Below are 26,420 nucleotides of genomic sequence, written 5' to 3'. Positions count from 1 at the left end.
TAAAGGAAGCCGATTCTAGATTTAATTTTGGATTGTAGATGCTGAATGTGAGTCTGGAAGGAGAGTTTACAGTCTAACCAGACACCTAGGTATTTGTAGTTGTCCATGTATTCTAAGTCAGAGCCGTCCAGAGTAGTGATTCTGGACGGGCGAGCAGGTGCAGGCAGTGATAGGTTGAATAGCATGCATTTAGTTTTACTTGCATTTAAGAGCAGTTGGAGGCCACGGAAGGAGAGTTGTATGGCATTGAAGCTCGTCTGGAGGTTAGTTAACGCAGTGTCCAAAGAGGGGCCAGAAGTATACAGAATGGTGTCGTCTGCGTAGAGGTGTATCAGAGAATCACCAGCAGCAAGAGCAACATCATTGATGTATACAGAGAAGAGAGTCAGCCCGAGGATTGAACCCTGCGGCACCCCCATAGAGACTGCCAGAGGTCCGGACAACAGGCTCTCCGATTTGACACACTGAACTCTATCAGAGAAGTAGTTGGTAAACTAGGCGAGGCAATCATTTGAGAAACCAAGGCTGTCGAGTCTGCCAATAAGAATGTGGTGATTGACAGAGTTGAAAGCCTTGGCCAGGTCGATGAATATGGCTGTGCAGCAATGTCTCTTATCGATGGCAGTTATGATGTCGTTTAGGACCTAGAGCGTGGCTGAGGTGCACCCATGATCAGCTCTGAAACCAGATTGTATCGCGGAGAAGGTACGGTGGGATTCGAAATGGTTGGTAATCTGTTTGTTAACTTGGCTTTCGAAGACCTTAGAAAGACAGGGTAGATAGGATAGATATAGGTCTGTAGCAGTTTGGGTCTCGAGTGTTACCCCGTTTGAAGAGGGGGATGACCGCGGCAGCTTTCCAATCTTTGAGAATCTCAGATGATACGAAAGAGAGTTTGAACAGGCTAGTAATAGGGGTTGCAAAAATTTCAGCAGATAATCTTAGAAAGAGAGGGTCCAGATTGTCTAGCCAGGCTGATTTGTAGGTGTCCAGATTTTGCAGCTCTTTCAGAACATCAGCTATTTGGATGAAGGAGAAATGGTGGGGGCTTTGGCGGGTTGCTGTGGAGAGTGCCGGGCAGTTGACCGGGGTAGGGGTAGCCAGGTGGAAAGCATGGCCAGCCGTAGAGAAATGCTTATTGAAATTCTCAATGATAGTGGATTTATCGGTGGTGACAGTGTTTCCTAACCTCAGAGCAGTGGGCAGCTGGGAGGAGGTGCTCTTATTCTCCATGAATTTTACAGTGTCCCAGAACTTTTTGAGTTAGTACTACAGGATGCAAATTTCTGTTTGAAAAAGCTAGCCTTAGCTTTCCTAACTGCCTGTGTATATTTGTTCATAACTTCCCTGAAAGGTTGCATATCACGGGCGCTATTCGATGCTAATGCAGAACGCCACAGGATGTTTTTGTGCTGGTCAAGGGCAGACAGGTCTGGAGTGAACCAAGGACTATATCTATTCCTAGTTCTACATTTTTTGAATGGGACATGCTTATTTTAGATCATGAGGAAGGCACTTTTAAAGAATAGCCAGGCATCATCTACTGACGGGATGGGGTCAATGTCATTCCAGGATACCCCGGCCAGGTCGATTAGAAAGGCCTGCTCACAGAAGTGTTTTAGGGAGCATTTGACAGTGATGAGGGGTGGTCGTTTGGTCGCAGACCCATTACGGATGCTGGCAATGAGGCAGTGATCGCTGAGATCTTGATTGAAAACAGCAGAGGTGTATTTGGAGGGCGAGTTAGTTAGGATGACATCTATGAGGGTGCCCGTGTTTACGGATTTGGAGTTGTACTGGTAGGTTCATTGATAATTTGTGTGAGATTGAGGGCATCAAGCTTAGTTTGTAGGATGGCCGGGGTGTTAAGCATGTCCCAGTTGGCAGAGTGTGCTAAAGCAGTGAGTAAAACAAACTTAGGGAGTAGGCTTCTAATGTTAACATGCATGAAACCAAGGCTTTTACAGTTACAGAAGTCAACAAATGAGAGCACCTGGGGAGTGGGAGTGGGGCTAGGCACTGCAGGACCTAGATTAACCTCTACATCACCAGAGGAACAGAGGAGAAGTAGGATAAGGGTACGGCTAAATGCTATACGAACTGGCCGTCTAGCACGTTCGGAACAGAGAGTAAAAGGAGCAGGTTTCTGGGTTCGATAGCATAGATTCAAGACATAATGTACAGACAAGGGTAAGGTAGGATGTGAGTACATTGGAGGTAAACCTAGGCATTGAGTAATGATGAGACAGTCTCTAGAGACGCTTAAACCATGTGATGTCATCGCATATGTAGGAGGTGGAACAACGTGGTTGGTTAAGGCATCTTGAGCAGGGCTAGAGGCTCTACAGTGAAATGAGACAGTAATCACTAACCAGGACAGTAATGGAAGAGGCATATTGATATTAGAGAGAGGCATGCGTAGCCAAGTGAACATATGGGTCCAGTGAGTGGTTGGGCTGACTGGGGACAGGCGATTCAGACAGTTAGCAGGCCGATGCTAACAAGCTAACAGTTAGTAAGTCGGGGCTTAACAGGCTAGCAGTTAGCAGACCGGGGCTGGCAAGATAGCAGTCAGCAGACCGGGGCTGGCAAGCTAGCAGTTAGCAAGTGGTGTGTTGGACACAGTCACTTACATTAGAGGTCTATCGAGTCCGTCTGCATTTCGGATTTCTGTAACGCTAGCTTAGCTGTGTACTATTGACATGTGCTAAAAACCATGTGTTTTGCAAACAAGGTTCTGTTTTTATCAATTGCTGTGCTGATCAACGGACACTTTATTGCCTCTGTCTAATTACTATGTAATCTAAAGTTGTTTGTATTTGTATTTATTTTTTCAATAAAGATGGTGACACTATAATAATACACATTTACACTAGGTCTACAGTATATCTAAAAATACATACAGCCTAACGATATATAAGTGGTAAGGTTATTGTCATGGGAAGTGGACACAGCCATTCTTGGCATGCTAGCCAGTTGTAACAAAACCATTGTTTCAAGTGTGTAGCTGTATTTTAACTAGAGGTCGACCGATTATGATTTTTCAACGCCGATACCGATTATTGGAGATACAGCAGATACTGATTCAAATCGGCCAATTTTTATATATTTATTTGTAATAATGACAATTACAACAATACTGAATGAACACTTATTTTAACTTAATATAATACATCAATAAAATCAATTTAGCCTCAAATAAATAATGAAATATGTTCAATTTGGTTTAAATAATGCAAAAACAAAGTGTTGGAGAAGAAAGTAAAAGTGCATTATGTGCCATGTAAGAAAGCTAACATTTAAGTTCCTTGCTCAGAACATGAGAACATATGAAAGCTGGTGGTTCCTTTTAACATGAGTCTTCAATATTCCCAGGTAAGAAGTTTTAGGTTGTAGTTATTATAGGAATTCTAGGACTATTTCCCTCTATACCATTTGTATTTCATTAGCCTTTGACTATTGGATGTTCTTATAGGCACTTTAGTATTGCCAGTGTAACAGTATAGCTTCCGTCCCTCTCCTTGCTGGGCTCAAACCAGGACCACAACGACAACAGCCACCCTCGAAGCAGCGTTACCCATGCAGAGCAAGGGAAACAACCACTCCAAGGCTCAGAGCGAGTGACGTTTGAAACGCTATTGGCGCACGCTAACTAGCTAGCCATTTCACTTCGGTTACACCAGCCTCATCTCGGGAGTTGATAGGCTTGAAGTCATAAACAGCGCAATGCTTGACATACAACGAAGAGCTGCTGGCAAAACGCACGAAAGTGCTGTTTGAATGAATGTTTACGCGCCTGCTTCTGCCTACCCCGCTCAGTCAGATACTTGTATGCTTAGTCAGATTATATGCAACGCAGGACACGCTAGATAATATCTAGTAATATTATAAACCATGTGTAGTTAACTAGTGATTACGATTGATTGTTTTTTATAAGATAAGTTTAATGCTAGCTAGCAACTTACCTTGGCTTACTGCATTCGAGTAACAGGCAGTCTCCTTGTGGAGTGCACAAGGACTAGTTAACTGTCAGGTTGCAAGATTGGATCGCCCGAGCCGACAAGGTGAAAATCTGTCGTTCTGCCCCTGAACGAGGCAGTTAACCCACCGTTCCTAGGCCGTCATTGAAAATAAGAATGTGTTCTTAACTGACTTGCCTAGTTAAATAAAGATTAAATCAAGATTAAATCAAGGTGTAAAATAATAATAATAATAATAATAATAATGGAAAAAAAATAAGAAAAAAAATTGGCAAAATCGGTGTCCAAAAATACCGATTTCCGATTGTTATGAAAACTTGAAATCGGCCCTAATTAAATCGGCCATTCCGATTAATCGGTCGACCCCGATTAATCGGTCGACCTCTAATTTTAACCATACAAGCCTTTCAACGTACATATATTTTAACATGCACTACACCGAGACAAACTCTGTTTTAAAGCTAGTGTCTCTAAAGGGAAGCGCCCTGGATTTGCTCCATTGCTCAGCAAGCATTTCTTACACTCATAACTCTCTGCAAACTGGAAACGATTTATCCGGAGGCTGCATTCATTGTAGCTGGGGATTTTAACAAGGCTAATCTGAAAACAAGACTCCCTAAATTTTATCAGCATATCGATTGCGCAACCAGGGGTGGAAAGACCTTGGATCATTGTTACTCTAACTTCCGCGACGCATATAAGGCCCTGCCCCGCCCCCCTTTCGGAAAAGCTGACCACGACTCCATTTTGTTGATCCCTGCCTACAGACAGAAACTAAAACAAGAGGCTCCCACGCTGAGGTCTGTCCAACGCTGGTCCGACCAAGCTGACTCCACACTCCAAGACTGCTTCCATCACGTGGACTGGGAGATGTTTCGTATTGCGTCAGATAACAATATTGACGAATACGCTGATTCGGTGTGCGAGTTCATTAGAACGTGCGTTGAAGATGTCGTTCCCATAGCAACGATTAAAACATTCCCTAACCAGAAACCGTGGATTGATGGCAGCATTCGTGTGAAACTGAAAGCGCGAACCACTGCTTTTAATCAGGGCAAGGTGTCTGGTAACATGACCGAATACAAACAGTGCAGCTATTCCCTCCGCAAGGCTATCAAACAAGCTAAGCACCAGTACAGAGACAAAGTAGAATCTTACTTCAACGGCTCAGACACAAGAGGCATGTGGCAGGGTCTACAGTCAATCACGGACTACAGGAAGAAATCCAGCCCAGTCACGGACCAGGATGTCTTGCTCCCAGGCAGACTAAATAACTTTTTTGCCCGCTTTGAGGACAATACAGTGCCACTGACACAGCCTGCAACGAAAACATGCGGTCTCTCCTTCACTGCAGCCGAGGTGAGTAAGACATTTAAACGTGTTAACCCTCGCAAGGCTGCAGGCCCAGACGGCATCCCCAGCCGCGCCCTCAGAGCATGCGCAGACCAGCTGGCCGGTGTGTTTACGGACATATTCAATCAATCCCTATACCAGTCTGCTGTTCCCACATGCTTCAAGAGGGCCACCATTGTTCCTGTTCCCAAGAAAGCTAAGGTAACTGAGCTAAACGACTACCGCCCCGTAGCACTCACATCCGTCATCATGAAGTGCTTTGAGAGACTAGTCAAGGACCATATCATCTCCACCCTACCTGACACCCTAGACCCACTCCAATTTGCTTACCGCCCAAATAGGTCCACAGACGATGCAATCTCAACCACACTGCCCTAACCCATCTGGACAAGAGGAATACCTATGTGAGAATGCTGTTCATCGACTACAGCTCGGCATTCAACACCATAGTACCCTCCAAGCTCGTCATCAAGCTCGAGACCCTGGGTCTCGACCCCGCCCTGTGCAACTGGGTACTGGACTTCCTGACGGGCCGCCCCCAGGTGGTGAGGGTATGTAACAACATCTCCTCCCCGCCTGATCCTCAACACTGGGGCCCCACAAGGGTGCGTTCTGAGCCCTCTCCTGTACTCCCTGTTCACCCACGACTGCGTGGCCACGCACGCCTCCAACTCAATCATCAAGTTTGCGGACGACACAACAGTGGTAGGCTTGATTACCAACAACGACGAGACGGCCTACAGGGAGGAGGTGAGGGCCCTCAGAGTGTGGTGTCAGGAAAATAACCTCACACTCAACGTCAACAAAACTAAGGAGATGACTGTGGACTTCAGGAAACAGCGGAGGGAACACCCCCCCATCCACATCAATGGAACAGTAGTGGAGAGGGTAGCAAGTTTTAAGTTCCTCGGCATACACATCACAGACAAACTGAATTGGTCCACTCACACAGACAGCATCGTGAAGAAGGCACAGCAGCGCCTCTTCAACCTCAGGAGGCTGAAGAAATTCGGCTTGTCACCAAAAGCACTCACAAACTTCTACAGATGCACAATCGAGAGCATCCTGGCGGGCTGTATCACCGCCTGGTATGGCAACTGCACCGCCCTCAACCGTAAGGCTCTCCAGAGGGTAGTGAGGTCTGCACAACGCATCACCGGGGGCAAACTACCTGCCCTCCAGGACACCTACACCACCCGATGCTACAGGAAGGCCATAAAGATCATCAAGGACATCAACCACCCGAGCCACTGCCTGTTCACCCCGCTGTCATCCAGAAGGCGAGGTCAGTACAGGTGTATCAAAGCTGGGACCGAGAGACTGAAAAACAGCTTCTATCTCAAGGCCATCAGACTGTTAAACAGCCACCACTAACATTGAGTGGCTGCTGCCAACACACTGTCAATGGCACTGACTCAACTCCAGCCACTTTAATAATGGGAATTGATGGGAAATGATGTAAATATATCACTAGCCACTTTAAACAATGCTACCTTATGTAATGTTACTTACCCTACATTATTCATCTCATATGCATACGTATATACTGTACTCTATATCATCGACTGCATCCTTATGTAATACATGTATCACTAGCCACTTTAACTATGCCACTTTGTTTACATACTCATCTCATATGTATATACTGTACTCGATATCATCTACTGTATCTTGCCTATGCTGCTCTGTACCATCACTCATTCATATATCCTTATGTACATATTCTTTATCCCCTTACACTGTGTATAAGACAGTAGTTTTTTGGAATTGTTAGTTAGATTACTTATTCGTTATTACTGCATTGTCGGAACTAGAAGCACAAGCATTTCACTACACTCGCATTAACATCTGCTAACCATGTGTATGTGACAAATAAAATTTGATTTGATTTGATTTTAAAAAGCAGCCTGAATTTAATTATTTCCAGCCCTTCCGCCTTCAGGCTCTTATTAATATCAGCAGAGTATTAACATGTCTATTTAGGATCTAAACATGACCCCCCACAGGACTCTATTTCTCAACAGGATGAACAACCTCAAAAAAGGTTTTTGTGCATGAATGTGCTACTACAGCTCATAACATAATATATGCATTGAAAATTATTATTCCCAACAGTAGACCTTTATTAATAAAGTGACAAAAGTGAAGATGTTGGTGCTTTTTGGGTTGTCTTTAAAATGATTATCTATTTATTGTACTTCTGAAATGGAAATGTGACAGAGAATTTCTGGAATAAAGTTAATGCAGTACTTTACTATAAGCTCTTTACTGCTGGAGTATCTGTGTGCAAAGATATGGGTCATGTAAGGACAAGATACATCTCCACAATAGAAGAAATTCTCTATAAAAGAGAGATGTTTCAAAAGGTTAAACATTTCCATTTACAAACTACACCCACAAATCAAATTCACTAAAGTCAGACATTTCTGTCTCTGCAGACATTTGAGAAAATAATCAGAGAGACACTTTATGGATGGAACTGTCAGCAAGTCCTTCCTACAACAACATAGTAGAGTTACATACATGCATTGCAGACATGCCCATGCATTTACAGTGGGTGATTCCCCATCCAAATAAATTGAAGTGATCTGCCCACTTCGATCTAACTGAAGGGTCACTTGGTTAGTGGTCCACCATGCTTTAAATCAAGAGTTTCTCCTCAAACACAGGACTCCTCTCAAACCTCCAGAGTGAGGTAGCAACCGATCTCGGGATATAGAACACCCCCATCCATGTGCTGTGTTTGGTTCATTCCACCGGCCCTTTGAGTCACCCCCTCTAACAGGATGATCCACACAATTGAGGCGAGTGGGGAGAGGAGTAGAAGGGGGCTGAGTTTATTTGTTCTTAAAAAGTTGGTTGTAAAGTTGGTTGTAAAGTATAAAAATTGGCATGCCAACATCTTATGTCCCCAAGACCGCAGTTTCATAAACTGGTTGTGCTGCATCACGTGAACAGTGAACACACAATCCACAGATGCTGAGAAAGTGCTTCCTTCTTGCCTTTGTTGACAAGGGCTGACAGTGCTGACAATAGACAACATATCACCTCTGAGAACACAACTAAGCTGGACATACAAAGCCCCAGTTGAAGCACTTTTTAATGGATTTTCTTTAAAGCTATTACATCTAGAAGATAACCAAAGTATGCTGAACAATGGGCCTTATCTGTTCTCTGATGCATTTGATCTTCAACTGAGGCTATGCAAAGTCTCCACCATAGAACAGAGCCGCAACAGGACTGATGAGCGTGTGTGGTCACTTAATAATATTCAGGCTCCAAAACTTATATCTCTCCCTTGTTGACTTTACCTTTTTCTCAGGACACAACATTCCACAGTCACTAAAGACGACACAGAATATATAGTATATATGGATTCACCTTAAGATACCACAGCTACAAAGAAACACCATTGTTTGGGAAGTTATTAAGTTTACTTGAAGGAGTCAAATTCCTTTCCCTGTTAAAAGATCTCAGAGAGATTTTACACCAGTTCTAATCTGCACTATGAATGATTGATTGAGCTCTTGACATATCCTGGATGTACAGATGGTTCAGAGAGCCAAAACCCAAACTATTAACTTCAAGGGGTTTCACTAAACACATTTCTAAACAAAAATATAAACCCTAATCAACAATTCAATACTGCAATCTACACAGAGCGGAAATCTAGGCCCTACAGTTTATTTACAGAGGCAATGAACAGGAAATCTATGTAGCCGATTCAGTCTCCGGTCAGGAAATTGCAAGTTAGCTGAAATGATTGTAACATTCTGTAACATTCTAGAACTTCTTTGGTTGTAGGTTATTATGGTAACCCCACCCCGCACACTCTCTCACCCTGTAAATCAATTGAACTACCAGACACTGTATAACATTGTCCAGCCAGCTAGGAGTCACAGTAACACATGTCAAATCAATTTGTATCGGTCACATACACGTGGTTGGCAGATGTTAATGCGAGTGTAGCGAAATGCTTGTGCTTCTGACAGAGCAGTAATATCTAACAAGTAATCTAACAATTACCCAACAACTACCTAATTACACAAATCTAAAAAGGTGTGAATGAGAATATGTACATATAAATATATGGATGAGCGATGAGCGAGTGGCCTAGGCAAGGTGCATTGATGGTATAAAATACAGTATATACATATTTTAAAAAATGTATATATATATTTCACCTTTATTTAACCAGGTAGGCTAGTTGAGAACAAGTTCTCATTTACAACTGCAACCTGGCCAAGATAAAACAAAGCAGTGCGACACAAACAATACCACAGCGTTACACTTGGAATAAACAAACATACAGTCAATAACACAATAGAAAAAGTCTATATAGAGTGTGTGCAAATGAGGTAAGATAAGGAATGTAAGGCAATAAATAGGCCATAGTGGCAAAATAATTACAATTTAGCAATTAAACACTGGAGTGATAGATGTGCAGAAGATGAATGTGCAAGTAGAGATACTGGGGTGCAAAGGAGCTAAACATAATAATAAATAACTGTATGGGGATGAGGTAGTTGGATGGGATATTTACAGATGGGCTACAAGATATGAGTAATGTAAGAGAAGTAAACATTATTAAAGTGGCATTGTTTAAAGTGACTAGTGATCCATTTGTTGAAGTGGCCAGTGAGTGGGTCTCCATGTAAGGCAGCAGCCTCTCCGAGTTAATGATTGATGTTTATCAGTCCGATGGCCTTGAGATAGAAGCTGTTTTTCAATCTCTCTGTCCCAGTTTTGATGCACCTGTACTGACCTCACCTTCTAGATGGTAACGGTGTGAACAGGCAGTGGCTCATGTGGTTGTTGTCTTTGACAATCTTCTTTGCCTTCCTGTGACGTTGGGTGCTATAGGTGTCATTGAGGACAGGTAGTTTGCCCCCGGTGATGTGTTGTGCAGACCTCACAACCCTCTGGAGAGCCTTGCAGCTGATGGCGGAGCAGTTGCCGTACCAGGCTGTGATACAGCCCGACAGGATTCTCTCGATTATGGATCTGTAAAAGTTAGTCAGGGTTTTGGGTGAATAGCCAATTTTCTTCAGCCTCTTGAGGTTGAAGAGGCACTGTTAAACCTTCTTCACCACACTGTCTGTGTGGATGAACCATTTCAGTTTGTCATTGATTTGTACGCCGAAGAACTTAAAAACTTTCCACCTTCTCCACTGCTGTCCCTTCGAAGTGGATAGGGGGGTACTCCCTCTGCTGCCCTCTGCTGTTTCCTGAAGTCCACGATTATCTCCTTTGTTTTGTTGAAGTTGAGTGAGAGGTTGTTTTCCTGACACCTCACTCCGAGTGCCCTCACCTCCTGGTATAGGAGGGGGAGTATAGGAGGGGGCTGAGCACGCACCCTTGTGGGGCGCCAGTGTTGAGGGTCAGCGAGGTGGAGATGTTGTTTCCTTCCTTCACCACCTGGAGGCGGCCCGTCAGGAAGTCCAGGACCCAATTGCACAGGGCGGGGTTGAGGCCCAGGGCCTCCAGCTTGATGATGAGCTTGGCGGATACTATGGTGTTGAATGCTGAGCTGTAGTCAATGAACAGCATTCTTACATACAGTTGAAGTCAGAACTTTACATACACTTAGGTTGTAGTCATTGAAACTAGTTTATAAACCACTCCACAAATTTCTTGTTAACAAACTATAGATTTGGCAAGTCGGTTAGGACATCTACTTTGTGCATGACAAAAGTAATTTTTCCAACAATTGTTTACAGACAGATTATTTCACTGTATCACAATTCCAGTGGGTCAGAGGTTTACATACACTAAGTTGACTGTGCCTTTCAACAATTCCAGAAATCTATGTTATGGCTTTAGAATCTTCTGATAGGCTAATTGACATCATTTGAGTCAATTGGAAGTGTACCTGTAGATGTATTTAAAGGCATACCTTCAAACTCAGTGCCTCTTTGCTTGACATCATGGGAAAATCTAAAGAAATCAGCCAAGACCTCAGAAAAAAATTGTAGACCTCCACATGTCTGGTTCATCCTTGGGAGCAATTTCCAAACGCCTGAAGGTACCACGTTCATCTGTACAAACAATAGTACGCAATTATAAACACCATTGGACCACAGAGCCGTCATACCGCTCAAGAAGGAGATTAGTTCAGTCTCCAAGAGATGAACGTACTTTGGTGCGAAAAGTGCAAATCAATTCCAGAACAACAGCAATGGACCTTGTGAAGATGCTGGAGGAAACAGGGACAAAAGTATCTATATCTACAGTAAAACGAGTCCTATATCGACATAACCTGAAAGGCTGCTCTGCAAGGAAGAAGCCACTGCTCCAAAACCGCCATAAAAAAAGCCAGACTATGGTTTGCAACTGCACATGCTGACAAAGATCGTACTTCTTGGAGAAATGTCCTTTGGTCTGATGAAACAAAAATAGAACTGTTTGGTCATAATGACCATTATGTTTGGAGGAAAAAGGGGGAGACTTGCAAGCCGAAGTTCACCATCCTAACCGTGAAGCACGGGGGTGGCAGCATCATGTTGTGGGGATGCTTTGCTGCAGGAGGGACTGGTGCACTTCACAAAATAGATGGCATCATGAGGTAGGAAAATTATGTGGATATATTGAAGCAACATCTCAAGACAACAGTTGGGAAGTTAAAGCTTGGTCGCAAACGGGTCTTCCAAATGGACAATGACCCCAAGCATACTTCCAAAGTTGTGGTAAAATGGTTTAAGGACAACAAAGTCAAGGTATTGGGGTGGCCCATCACAAAGCCCTGACCTTACTCCTATAGAACATTTGAGGGCAGGACTGAAAAAGTGTGTGCGAGCAAGGAGGCCTACAAACCTGACTCAGTTACAACAGATCTGTCAGGAGGAATGGGCCAAAATTCACCCAACTTATTGTGAGAAGCTTGTGGAAGGCTACTCAAGTTAAACAATTTAAAGGCAATGCTACCAAATACTAATTGAGTGCATGTAAACTTCTGACCCACTGGGAATGTGATGAAAGAAATAAAAGCTGAAATAGATAATTCTCTACTATTAGTCTGACATTCACATTCTTAAGATAAAGTGGTGATCCTAACTGACCTAAGACAGGGAATTTTTACTAGGATTAAATGTCAGAAATCGTGAAAAACTGAGTTTAAATGTATTTGGCTAAGGTGTATGTAAATTTCCAACTTCAACTGTAGGTATTATTTTTGTCCAGATGGGATAGGGCAGTATGCAGTGTGATGGCGATTGCATCGTCTGTGGACCTGTTGGGGCGGTATGCAAACTGAAGTGGGTCTCGGGTGGCCGGTAAGGTGGAGGTGATATGATCCTTGACTAGTCTCTCAAAGCACTTCATGATGACAGAAGTGAGTGCTATGGGGCCGTAGTCATTTAGTTCAGTTACCTTTGCCTTCTTGGGTACAGGAACAATGGTGGCCATCTTGAAGCATGTGGGGACAACAGACTGGGATAGGGAGCGATTGAATATGCCCGTAAACACACCGGCCAGCTGGTCTGCGCATGCTCTGAGGACGTGGCTAGGGATGCCGTCTGGGCCAGCAGCCTAGCGAGGGTTAACAATTTTAAATGTTTCACTCACTTCGGCCACGGAGAAGGAGAGGGCGCAGTTCTTGTTAGCGGGCCGCGATGATGGCACTGAATTATTCTCAAAGCGGGCAAAGAAGGTGTTTAGCTTGTCGACGGCGTCAGTGACGTGGCTCGTTCTTTTTGTAGTCGGTGATTTCCTGTAGACCCTGCCACATACGTCTTGTGACTGAGCCGTTGAATTGCGACTCCACTTTGTCCCTGTACTGTCATTTTGCTTGTTTGATTGCCTTGCGGAGGGAATAACTACACTGTTTATATTCAGCCATATTCACAGACCTCTTTCCATAATTAAATGTGTTGGTTCGCACTTTCAGTTTTACACAAATGCCGCCATCCATCCACGGTTTCTGGTTAGGGTAGGTTTTAATAGTCACAGTGGGTACAACAGCTCCAATGCATTTCCTTATAAATTCACTCACGGAGTCAGCGTATATGTCAATGTTATTCACTGAGGCTGACTGGGAACATATCCCAGTCCACGTGATCAAAACAATCTTGAAGCGTGGATTCCGATTGGTCAGACCAGCGTTGAACGTTTCTAGTCACTGGTACACCCAATTTTCTGCCTATAAGACGGTAGGAGCAAGATGGCGTCATGGTCGGATTTTCCGAAGGGAGGGCCGGGGAGGGCTTTGTATGCATCGCGGAAGTTAGAGTAGCAGTGGTCGAGTATATTACCCCCGCGCGTAGTGCAATTAATATGCTGATAGAATTTAGGTAGACTCTCAAATTTGCTTTGTTTAAATCCCCAGCTACAATAAATGCAGCCTCGGGATATATGGTTTCCAGTATACATAGAGTCCAGTGAAGTTCCTTTAGGGCCATGTTGGTGTCTGCTTGAGGGGGAATGTACACAGCTGTGACGACAACTGACGAGAATTCTCTTGGAAGGTAATATTGCCGGCATTTGATTGTGAGGAATTCTAGTTCGGGTGAGCAGAAGGACTTGAGTTCCTGTATGTTGTTATGATTACACCATGAGTCATTAATCATGAAGCATACACCCCCGCCCTTCCTCTTCCCAGAGAGATGTTTATCTCTGTCGGCGCGATGCATGGAGAAGCCCGGTGGCTGAACTGATTCCAACAACATATCCCGTGAGAGCCATGTTTCCATAAAACAGAGAATGTTACAATCTCTGACGTCTCTCGAAGGCAACCCTTGCTCGAATTTTGTCTACCTTGTTGTCAAGAGACTGGACATTGGCGAGTAGTATACTCAGGAGCGGTGGGCAATGTGCATCTCTACGGAGCCTGACCAGAAGGCCACTCCTTCTGTGGCGCAGTTGTTTTGGGTCGTCTTCTGGGATTAGATCCATTGTCCTGGGTGGTGGTCCAAACAGAGGATCTGCTTCAGGAAAATCGTATTCCTGGTCGTAATGTTGGTAAGTTGACGTCGCTCTTACAGCCGGAAATAACTATTGGATATATGTAATAAGACTTAATATTTCCTAGGGTAACAATGTAAGACATAATACATAAAAAACTGCTAAGAAGTTGAAGCAAAGCGACCATCTCCGTCGGCGCCATCTTGTTCAAAATCATTTCACACTTAATTATTCTTAACGTTGGACCATTCATTACAAACAAGCACCTAATAAAGTAAGCCTCCACTTTCTTTGAGAACTTAAAGCAGAGTTTCCCAAACTTGCTCCTGAGGCCTCACAGGGGTGCACGTTTTGCTTTTTGCCCTAGCAATAAATAGCTGATTAAAATAATCAAAGCTTGATGATGAGTTGATTATTTTAAATCAGCTGTGTAGTGCTAGGGGTAAAAACTAAATATGCACCATTCGTGGCACCCAGGACTGAGTTTTGGAAACACTGCCTTAAAGGGATAGTTCACTCAAATTACAAAATGACACATTGGTTTCTTTACGTAGAAGGTATGACAGCAATCCATGCTTTGGTTTAGTTTCCCTAGCACTGGCAAGCACTGTTTCCAAATGCTAACAGTCATGGGATAGATGTTAGCATTTTTCGCACATAACAAATCATTGTTAAGTGACTTTAGTGAGCTTCAAAATCATTTTTAGATAATTTAGGATTATTTATTATTAATATTATTTATTATGTGCAAAAAAGGCTAATATCTCTCCCATGACTTGAATGGGATACATGCCACAAATGCTAAAATGTTAGTATTTGGAAACAGTGCCAGCGAAACTAAAACAAAGCATGGATTGCTGTGATATCTTGGCCATAGACTGCTTACAGAGTAAGGAAACAAATATCTAATTTTGTAATTTGGACAAACTATCCCTTTAACACTGTCTGGGTCCACACACCTCACACGGACAGACAAACGGACCATTGGAGGTAAAGTACAGTGAAGTGAGGAACTCACCGGTATATGGCCAGGTAGGGGGCATCCAGGCACATGTCTTCCAAAGCCCCGCCCCCCCAGCAGAGCAAATAATGCGCCATATTGTCCCCAGAGCCACGGCCCTTTCACCCAACCACGGCATTCGGCAGTGATGTAACCCTGGCAGTCAACAGTCGGATCTACTGACCACAGCGATCCTCTGCCCACTGTCTAGCCACACGTTGACACCGCTCTGCTCTCAGCCTGAGCCAAGCAGGATCTTCAATGTGCATTTCACAACATATTCTCTTCCATTTCCCCTCCTTTGTGTCTGGATTCTCTCTCTGCCTTATTTGGCGCCCTAATCTGTTGCCTTTAGCCTGTTGCTGCCCTCCCCTGCTGTCCTGTCTGCCTCTCTCTCTCTCTCTCTCTCTCTCTCTCTCTCACCCTCAATCTCCTTCCCTCTTCAGCTCCCTGTAACTCTCTCGTTCCAAACTTTGAAGTATCCAAGCTGGTGGACACAGTATGTGGTAATAACTTGGCAGGATCTTTGTTGAACTCAAAGTTACACTTGGTCAGTCTCAGTCTTTCTCTCTCTCACTGCCCTCTCTCTCTGTCTGTATTGGTGTGTGTGTGCCTCTCTCTGCGAATCGCTCATCAGCTGGGCTATTTTCCGCCGCTGGAGAAGGTATGCATTTCCTCTCTACATGGCTGCAAACCCCCTCACTCTTCTCTTCCTCTCTTTGTCTCCCCTTACATTCCCTCTCTCCCACTGACCCCCCTTTCTATGTTTCTAACCTACTTTCTGATTTCACATCTCAGTCAGCTCCTATATCTCAGAAAACACACATGTATCAGATTTAAAGCAACAATCAAGGAATAAATGTTTCAGTAAAGCCAAACAAGTAGGAATGAAAGCTAAATCAAAGTAGCCTACGGCAGGTATTCCCAAACTGGGGGTATGCACAATGCCGTCAGGGGTACGCGCAATTTAAAAAAAAAAAATGTTTTGTGTTTTTTTTTTATCCTCACATTTTTAAAACAGTCCATCTATATTTTCCATTTTCCCCTCGCCCGAGTAGCCTCATTTCACTGCCAAAAATAAAATTAAACCATCTCGTGTTCAGCGAAATAACAATGTCAAATACAGGTAGCCTAGTCAAATAATTAACATCCAATCACATTAACCGTTTCTCTCTCGGGGGAATTCCACTAACGGTCTGTATGTAGCCAAACAAGGCTGCTGCTCATTCCATTCGCTCGAAAATTGATAAATGGTTTTAAAAAAGTAAGGCCGTGTCCAAAGAGACACATACCAGCTCTACCGGTAGTACTGCTACTACCGGCAGTACTACACCTGCACCTGTCGACGACACAAGTTGTTCTGCTTCCACGAGCACATCCAATGCTAGCATCAGTAATTCTACATTTGTTGTTAACCCAGCTAGCATGGACACTGACAGAATCTGATGTAGCCGAAGAGCTACTGCCCCCTTACCCGGGAAAGCACCGAACAACAGATGGACTTTGGACCATCGAAGAGGCGCAAATATGATGAGAACTACATTGATTTGGGGTTCACCTATATTAGTTTGTTATATGTGAAAAAGTACTATCTTACAACTCGATGAAACCATCACTGTTGCGCAGACATTTAGAAACAAAACATGCCAATTTAAAAAATAAGCCACAGGAGTTTTTTGAGCGAGATCTAAGATGACTTTCGAGGAGTAAGACATGTATAAGTGCAACAGATACCATGAATAAGAAGGGGCTAGAAGCGTCTTGTATGGTGAGCTACGAAGTGGCTAGGACGGGCAATCCCCATACTATTGTGGAGGGCTTAATTCTTCCTGCTGCCGCAGATATGTCTGGGCCAATGCTGGGGGAAAAGGCCAAAACAACTATACAGACAATGACTTCATCAAACAACACTTTCACGACGGCATCAGAGACATGGCAGATGTTTTGAAATAATTACTGCTTCGCATACAAGCCAGTGAATTCTATGCGTTACAGCTGGATGAGTCAACAGCTCCTGGTATATGTCCGTTACGTTTATGGGGGGTCAATTAAGGAAGACATGCTCTTCTGCAAACCACAGGAAACCAAGACAACAGGAGAGGATATTTTTTTAAGTACTGGACAGCTTTGTGACATCAAATGGACTTTGGTGGTCAAGATGTGTTGGTATCTGTACTGATGGCGCAAAAAGCCATGACAGGGAGACATAATGGAGTGGTAACACACGTGCAAGCAGTTGCTCCCGACGCCATTTTGGTACATTGCTGCATCCACCGAGAGGCTCTTGCTGCCAAAGGAATGCCTGACAGCTTGAAAGGCGTTTTGGACACTACAGTGAAAATGGTTACTTTGTTAAAGCAAGGCCACTGAACTCTCGTATATTTTCTGCACTAGGCAATGATATGGGCAGCGACCATGTAATGCTTTTACAACATACTGGTTATCAAGGGGCAAAGTATTGACACGTTTTTTTTAATTGAGAGGCGAACTTAAAGTTTTCTTTACTGACCATAATTTTCACTTGTCTGACTGCTTGCATGATGACAAGTTTCTCACATGACTGGCCTATATGGGTGATGTTTTTTCTCACCTGAATCATCTGAATCTAGGATTACAGGGACTCTCCACAACTATATTCAATGCGCGGGACAAAATTGAGGCTATGATTAAGAAGTTGGAGTTCTTCTCTGTCTGCATTAACAAGGACAACACACAGATCTTTCCATCATTGGAAAGCACCTGAGTCAATTGGGTGCACAATTACGCACGTACTTACCTGAAACAGATGACACAAACAACTGGATTCATTATCCCTTTCATGCCCTGCCTCCAGTCCACTTCCCGATATCGGAACAAGAGAGCCTCATCAAAATTGCAGCAAGCGGCTCTGTGAAAATTGGATTTAAATCAGAAGCCACTGCCAGATTTCTAAATTGGGCTGCACTCAGAGTATCCTGCCTTGGTAAATAGCGCTGTTAAGACCCTGATACCCTTCGCAACTACGTACCTACGTGAGAGTGGATTCTCGGCCCTCACTAGCATGAAAACTAAATACAGGCACAGACTGTGCGTGGAAATTATTTAAGACTGAGACTCTCTCCAATACAACCCAACACTGCAGAGTTATGTGCATCCTTTCAAGCACACCCTTCTCATTAATCTGTGGTAAGTTATTCACAATTTTTGATGAACAAATAAAGTTTTATATGTAAGATGGCGAAATAAATACTATTATACTATCATTTGTGCCCTGGTCCTATAAGAGCTCTTTGTCACTTTCCACGAGCCAGGTTGTGACAAAAACTCACAGTCATTCTTATGTTTTATAAATGTGTGTGTGTGGCAGGCTTACAATGATGGCAACAACAACAAAAAACATTTGAGAGTGCGCTAACCCTGGTGCTAGAGGGGGTATGCAGCTGGAGGTTGAATGTTTAAAGGGGTACAGGACTATAAAAAGTTTGGGAACCACTGGCCCACAGCAATGACACCATATATGTTCCTTTATAAAAACATTTAAGGTATTATGGTTTCTTATGGTTTTACTTGTTCATATTTTTTCCAACAAATCTGGTCCTAGAACAATGGGTCTTGGATCAAAAGCCAAGTGAGGTAAACTTAATTTTCTCAAAATCAACTTGTAAACCTGGACGGATGGTTAAATCAGCATTTTATTAGATCAAACTGCCTTTCGTATCATTACAGACTACAAAGGGAAACACAGCCAAGAGCTGCCCAGTGACACAAGCCTACCAGACGAGCTAAACTAACTGCTCGCTTCGAGGCAAATAACACTGAAACATATATGAGAGCACCAGCTGTTCGGGAAGACTGTGTGATCACGCTCTACGCAGCTGATGTGAGCAAGACCTTGAAACAGGTCAACATTCACAAGTTTGCAGGGCCAGACAAATTACCAGGACATGTACTGCGTGCATGCGCTGACCAACTGGTAAGTGTCTTCACTGATATTTTCAACCTCTCCCTGTCCGAGTCTGTAATACCAACATGTTTTAAGCAAACCACCATAGTCCCTGTGCCCAACACTAAGGTAACCTGCCTAAATGACTACTGACCCATAGCACTCACGTCTGTAGCCACAAAGTGCTTTGAAAGGCTGGTCATGGCTCACATCAACACCATTATCCCAGAAACCCTAGACCCACTCCAGTTTGCATACCGCCTTAACAGATCCACAGATGATGCAATCTCTATTGACTACACACTGCCCTTCCCCACCTGAACAAAAGGAACACATATGTGAGAATGCTATTCATTGACTACAGCTCAGTGTTCAACACCATAGTGCCATCAAAGCCCAGTACATCACTGGGGCCAAGCTTCATGCCATCCAGGACCTCTACACCAGGCGGTGTCAGATGAAGGCCCTAAAAATTATCAAAGAATCCAGCCACCCTAGTCATAGACTGTTCTCTCTGCTACCGCACGGCAAGCGGTACCGGAGCGCCAAGTCTAGGTCCAAGAGGCTTCTAAACAGTTTCTACCCCCAAATCGAATGGCTACCCAGACTATTTGCATTGACCCCCCTGTTTTACGCCGCTGCTACTCTAACCGGTGCTCCCACACATTGACTCTGTACCGGTACCGAGTTTAGTCTCGCTATTGTTATTTTACTGCTGCTCTTTAATTACTTGTTACTTATATTTCTTATTCTTACTCATATTTTTTTATACTGCATTGTTGGTTAGGGGCTCTTAAGTAAGCTTTTCGCTGTAAGGTCTACAGCTGTTGTATTCGGCGCATGTGACTAAGTCATTTACTTCAAGTTGTATATCGCCCCGTAGCAATCACTTCTGTCATTATGAAATGCTTATAGAGACTGGTCAAAGATCATATTACCTCCACCCTACCTGTTACCCTAGACCCACACCAATTTCGTTACCGCGCCAATAGGACCACAGACGATGCAATCGCCATTCACACTGCATACTGCCCTATCCCATCTGGACAAGAGGGACACCTATGTAAGAATGCTGTTCATTGGCTACAGCTCAGCATTCAACACCATAGTACCCTCCAAACTCATCATTAAGCTTGAGACCCTAGGTCTCGACCCCGCCGTGTGCGACTGGGTCTTGGACTTCCCGACGGGCCGCCCTCAGGTGGTGAAGGTAGGAAACAACATCTCCACTCTGCTGATCCTCAACACTGGGGCCCCACAAGGGTGCGTTCTCAGCCCTCTCCTGTACACCCTGTTCACCCACGATTGCGTGGCCATGCACGCCTCCAACTCAATCATCAAGTTTGCAGACGACACTACAGTGGTAGGCTTGATTAACAACAACGACGAGACAGACTACAGGGAGGAGGTGAGGGCCTTCGGAGTGTGGTGTCAGGAAAATAACCTCTCACTCAATGTCAGCAAAACAAAAGAGATGATTGTGGACTTCAGTAAACAGCAAAGGGAGGACCCCCCTATCCACACCAATGGGAAACAGTGGAGAAGGTGGAAAGTTCCTTGATGTACATATCACCAACAAACTGAAATGGTCCACGCACCTAGACAGTGTAGTGAAGAAGGAGCAACAGCACCTCTTCAACCACAGGAGGGTGAAAAACAATTCTGAACTTTTACAGGTGCACAATTGAGAGCATCCTGTCGGGATCTATCACAGCCTGGTACGGCAACTGCAGCGCTCACAACAGCAGGGCTCTCCAGAATATGGTGCGGTCTGCACAACGCATCACCGGTGGCAAACTACCTGCCCTCCAGGACACCTACAACATCCAATGTCACAGGGAGGCAAAAAAGATGATCAAGGACAATAACCACCCAAGCCACAACCGGTTCACCCCTCTTCCATCCAGAAGGCGAGGTCAGTACAGGTGCATCAAAGCTGGGACAGAGAGATTTAAAAACAGCTTCTATCTCAAGGCCATCAGATTGTTAAACAGCCACCACTAGCACAGAGAGGCGCCTGCCTACCTACAGACTTCATATCATTGGCCACTTTAATAAATGGAACACTAGTCACTTTAATAATGCCACTTTAAGAATATTTACACATCTCGCATTACTCATCTAATATGTATATACTATACTATCTATTGCATCTTAGTCGCTCTGTCACTGCTCATCCATATATTTTATACTTATATATTCTCATCCCATTCCTTTACTAGATTGTATGTATTAGGTTTTGTTAGATATTACCTGTTAGATACTGTTGCACCTTCGGATCTAGAAGAATAAGCATTTTACTACACTTGCAATAACATCTGCTAACCATGTGTATGTGGCCGTTAAATTTTGATTTGATTTGAACTGGATGGGAAGATACAATGGATATGAGTCGGTCTACACATACTGTAGAACATACACTGAGTGTACAAAACATTAAGAACACTTGCTCTTTCCAGGACAGACTGACCGGGTGAAAGTTATGATCCCAATTGTTAAATCCTCTTCATCTACACTGATATGAAGTGAAGGAGACAAGTTAAAGAAGGATTTTTAAGCCTTCAGACAATTGAGACATGGATTGTGTCTATGCCATTCAGAGGGTGAATGGGCAAGTCAAAATATTTAAGGGCCTTTGAAATGGATATAGCAGTAGGTGCCAGACGCATCAGCTTGTATCAAGAACTGCAACGCTGCTGGGTTTTTCACGCTCAACAGTTTCACGTGTGTATCCAGCCAACTTGACACAACTCTGGGAAGCATTGGGGTCAACATGGACCAGCATCCCTGTGGAAGGGAGGGCGGGGTGGTGCAACTCAATATTAGGAAGGTGTTCCTCATGTTTGGTATACTCATTATTTGTTTAACATAATGTACACGTATGCATACTGTATATGAACATTCATTAGGAGGGCCCGAGTACCTAGATTTTCTCAGGCCCATATTAATAGAATTTGTCTCGTAAACAAATTAAAATAACTGCAATGAAAATTACACCAATTTAGTTACTCTACATTACACTTGTTCACTTTTCAAGTAAATCATCAGGCACACACATCCAATCAAAAGTCCACACCAATACTTTAACCAAAGAGGTATCATACCGCTGAGCCCAAATCACAGGAATTCAAACCACAACTCAATCCCTCCATGTTACAGACAATACGGTACTCAAAACTCATTTGTGGATAAACAACAAAAGAAACAGTGGCTCTCTGGCCTCATCTAGTGGTACAACTGAATTTCTGCGGTTGAGTTTCACAGGCATATAAAGTATACCATACTCACACAAAAGAAGTATGTGGACACCCCTTCAAATTAGTTGATTTGGCTATTTCAGCCACACCCGTTCCTGACAGGTATATAAAATCAAGCACACAGCCATGTAATCTCCATAGACAAACATTGGCAGTATGACGGCCTTACTGAAGAGCTCAGTGACTTTCAATGTGGCACTGTAATAGGGTGTTAACTTTCCAACAAGTCAGTTCGTCGAATTTCTGCTAAAGCTGCCCCAGTCAACTGTAAGTGCTGTTATTGTGAAGTGGAAACGTCTAGGAGCAACAACGCCTCAGCCGTGAAGTGGTAGGTCACACAAGCTCACAGAACGGGACACACGAGTGCTGAAGCCTGTAAAAATCATCACTCCTCGGTTGCAACACTCACTACAGAGTTCCAAACAGCCTCAGGAAGCAACGTCAGCCTAATAACTGTTCGTCGGGAGCGTCATGAAATGGGTTTCAATGACAGAGCAGCCACACACAAGCCTAAGATCGGCAAGCGTTGGCTGGAGTGGTGTAAAGCTTGCCGCCATTGGACTCTGGAGCAATGGAAAAGCCTTCTCTGGAGTGATGAATCACGCTTCACCATCTGGCAGTCCAACAGATGAATCTGGGTTTGGCGGATGCCAGGAGAACGATACCTGCCCCAATGCATAGTGCCAACTGTAAAGTTTGGTGGAGGACGATTAATGGTCTAGGACTGTTTTTCATGGGTCGGGCTACACCCCTTAGTTCCAGTGAAGAGAAATCTTAACGCTACAGCATACAATGACATTCTACACGATTCTGTGCTTCCAACTTTGTGGAAGCATGTCAATGCCCCCGTGCAAAAAGTGAGGTCCACACAGAAATGGTTTGTCGAGATCAGTGTGGAAGAACTTGACTGGCCTGTACAGAGCCCTGACCTCAACCCCATTGAACACCTTTGGAGTGAATTGGAACGTCGACCGCGAGCCAGGCCTAATCACCCAACATCAGTGCTCGACCTCACTAATACTTGTGGCTGAATGGAAGCAAGTTCCCGCGGCAATTTTCCAACATCTAGTGAAAAGCCTTCCCAGAAGAGTGAAGGCTGTTATAACAGCAAAGGGGGGACCAACTACTTTTGGTCATGTAGTGTATGTCTACACAGTTCATTTGGTCAGATCAGTCATATTCTGATCAAAACAGCTGTATGCAAAGCAGACACTGTCTGTCAATATTGGAAATGCCAGACCAAACATATGCCAGTCACACATGTTTAGATTATAGGCCCTAAACATCTAAATGTAATCGAAGTAATTGGGAACAGCCATTCCAGGGACAACACATGGCATGAGATTTTAGTGACAGTGGTCATCTAACAGCAGTAAAGAGATGTATTACCAATGCAGCATAAGCTGTTTATCATTATGAAACTGCATAATATGATCCTATATCTTATAATAGGATCTTCATATAACAAAATGTGTTGCCACCATCACCAGCACACGCCCCTGCGGACAATGGCAAACAAACACAAAAATGCACTCAAGAGATGTCACAGCTAAACGATCCTTTAGAGATTGTTAAAATGTTGTGACTGCAGCTGTGTGTGCGTGTGTGTGTGCGCGTGCGACCACTTTCTCCTGCACGGACACTGCAGAGAATCTGATACAAAAGGGTCTAAATGAAGCAGACCTTAAGATGTCCACTGTCCACGTTTGTCTGTCACTCACCTGATGAAAGGCAAGCCTAAGTTAGTTCGCAAGCAGTCTTTCTCCAACCGGGACTTCCCTCCTGACGTATAATCCTGCTCAGAGGTGCTACTGAGCCCCTTTCCTGTGGGGGCCAGGGTGTTCTCAGAGCATGTGGGGTCAGACACACTGGGGAGCTCTGGATGGGCCAGGGGGGCAAAACTCAGCTCGATGATATGACGAGCACTCTCACAAATTTGGCTTTGGATCTTAGGGGTGAGGGTGGGCAGGTCAAAGGTGAATATGGGTGGGCCGCTGGAGGTCAAGAGGTCAACGCTGTCCAGGCTGCTGTAGGAGGTGCCCTTTGCTCGGTGAGACTCAATGATCCTTTCGAAGTGGCGGCTGAAGGAGTCCAGGCTATCCACTGAGGTCCTGCGAGGGCTAGTCACTGAGATGGAGGACTTCAGGGCTGACTGGGCATCCGATATGTGGTCCAGGGGACAACTACAGGAAGACACCATGTAGAATGTATTAGGAACACATGAGGTATCTGATTGGCAAATATCTACTATATTTGTGTCTCTATAAATGCTTTACATACTGACTACAGGGTATGGTGTGTCTGAGCTGCAGTGAATATCTCACCCCTTCAGCAGGAGACTGTACACCTGATTGTCCTCCTGGGTGGCATGCTGTCTCTTCTTATCCCCCTGCATCCTCACACTGGCCCAGCTCACCACCTCCTCCTCTTCCTCCTCCAGCTCGTCCTCCTCCAACTCGTCCTCCTCTCCGTCAGTGCGTACTATGGTACTGGCGCTGGAGGCAGAGGTGCCGAGCACACTGCGGTTACTCCCAAAGGCGGAGTCCACCTCCTCCTGCTCTCTCTCGGCCTCAGCCAATATCACCTCATCTAGGTCTGTTTCCCTATAGCATTTCAGGGGCACAGCATCTAAGTCTGTCTCAGCGTAGTTGATGGCTCTCCGGATGATGCCCGTCTTGGGCGAGAAGCCAACCACAGAGACCGGGGGCGGAGTCACCAAATCCACCACCTGCTGGACATCGTGATAGGATAAACTCTGACTCTCATCATCCCATCCCCTCCAGTGACCTGTGGGCTTCAGGAGCAGGGAGGAGGTGGGCAAGGGAGACTCACTGGAGGTCCCACTCGGGGGGGCTTGAGAGGAGTCTGGGATATCAAAAGAGACAAACAGAGCATGTAAAAGTGAGTAGGAATAATATAGAACAATTAGCCTGTTCTAAAAACCATGCAAATCTGGTTTAAAAAAAAGTCCTGTTCTAAAGCTCAGTAGTCATTTTGAGATTGTATTCCATTATGATTGAGTATTGAGTGGACTGACTACGGTAATAACATTCAACGTTTGGTAGCACTTAGTAAAATGACCTGTTCTAAAAACATGCAAATGTAATAAAATGACCTGTTCTAAATGTATAGATTGTTATTACGGTGGTAGTGTTTATGGTCATTCACTGTTTTGGGACCTATAACAGACTGTCTGGGATGAACTGAGTACTGTAACATAATAGGGAAGGAAGGAAAATGAGTGAGAGAGATGCAGAGATATAGAAAATGTCATCAAAATCAAGGGAACAGATTCTCTAAAGTCCAAATACTTAACAGGAAACAGATTAGCTGTGTATGAGGCTGAGATGTCTAGACTCTAAACTATCAATAAAGGTAAACAAAGAAAGTGTTTGTTTGTGAAGGAAGAGAGTCCGACTTTAATAAGGACAGAGCTGATGCCAGGCCATGATGGCGCTAAAGCCAAAGCTAGCCAGAGCTAATTGGATTACAAGAGTATTGTGAAAGTAGCTGCTTGTTTACGAGAAGGGGCTGACGAACTAGGAAGTCCGAAATGGAGGAGGAAGAGTAAGACAGTGAGGCAAATCCTGCATCCATAACCAAGTGGGAAGATAGTAATTCCCAGTTGGATGCATTTACGTGTTTTGAACTAGTTTGAGAAACGCTGATTGGCTAATGGCCAACAAGCTGTGCCAACCACAAACTAAAAGAACAGCTTTCATGTACACTGAGTGCACAAAACATTAGGAACACCTTCCGACTATTGAGTTGCACCCCTTTTGCCCTCAGAACAGTCACAATTTGTCAGGGCATGGACTACAAGTTGTTGAGTGTTCCAAGTGTTCCACATGGATGCTGGCCCATGTTGACTCCAATGCTTCCCATAGTTGTGTCAAGTTGGCTGGATGTCCTTTGTTTCCCACTACTAATAACCAGTTGGAGCGATGTTCAAGTAGATTTTTCCCCGTAGTAAAACTCAGCAAAAAAAGAAACGTCCCTTTTTCAGGACC

General features: G+C 44.2%; 1 protein-coding gene across 2 annotated transcripts in view; it reads right to left on the bottom strand.

Moving 5' to 3' along the window:
- LOC112253641 (PH and SEC7 domain-containing protein 1) overlaps positions 1-26,420 on the bottom strand; it is a 73,840-nt gene that overhangs the window by 24,530 nt on the left and 22,890 nt on the right. The window contains exons 4-5 of one of the 2 annotated variants that reach the window (XM_042323310.1): positions 24,735-25,275; positions 24,132-24,593 (exon numbers count right to left, since the gene is read on the bottom strand). In XM_042323310.1, the coding sequence (XP_042179244.1) occupies positions 24,132-24,593; positions 24,735-25,275 (1,003 nt within the window). Of the gene's footprint in view, positions 1-15,249; positions 15,882-24,131; positions 24,594-24,734; positions 25,276-26,420 lie in introns of those variants that run through there. The other variant, XM_024425569.2, reaches the window with a different exon arrangement.

Source organism: Oncorhynchus tshawytscha, linkage group LG01 (genome assembly GCF_018296145.1).
Source record: "Oncorhynchus tshawytscha isolate Ot180627B linkage group LG01, Otsh_v2.0, whole genome shotgun sequence".
Taxonomy (NCBI): Eukaryota; Metazoa; Chordata; class Actinopteri; order Salmoniformes; family Salmonidae; genus Oncorhynchus; species Oncorhynchus tshawytscha.
This window is presented reverse-complemented; position numbering and strand designations above follow the sequence as displayed.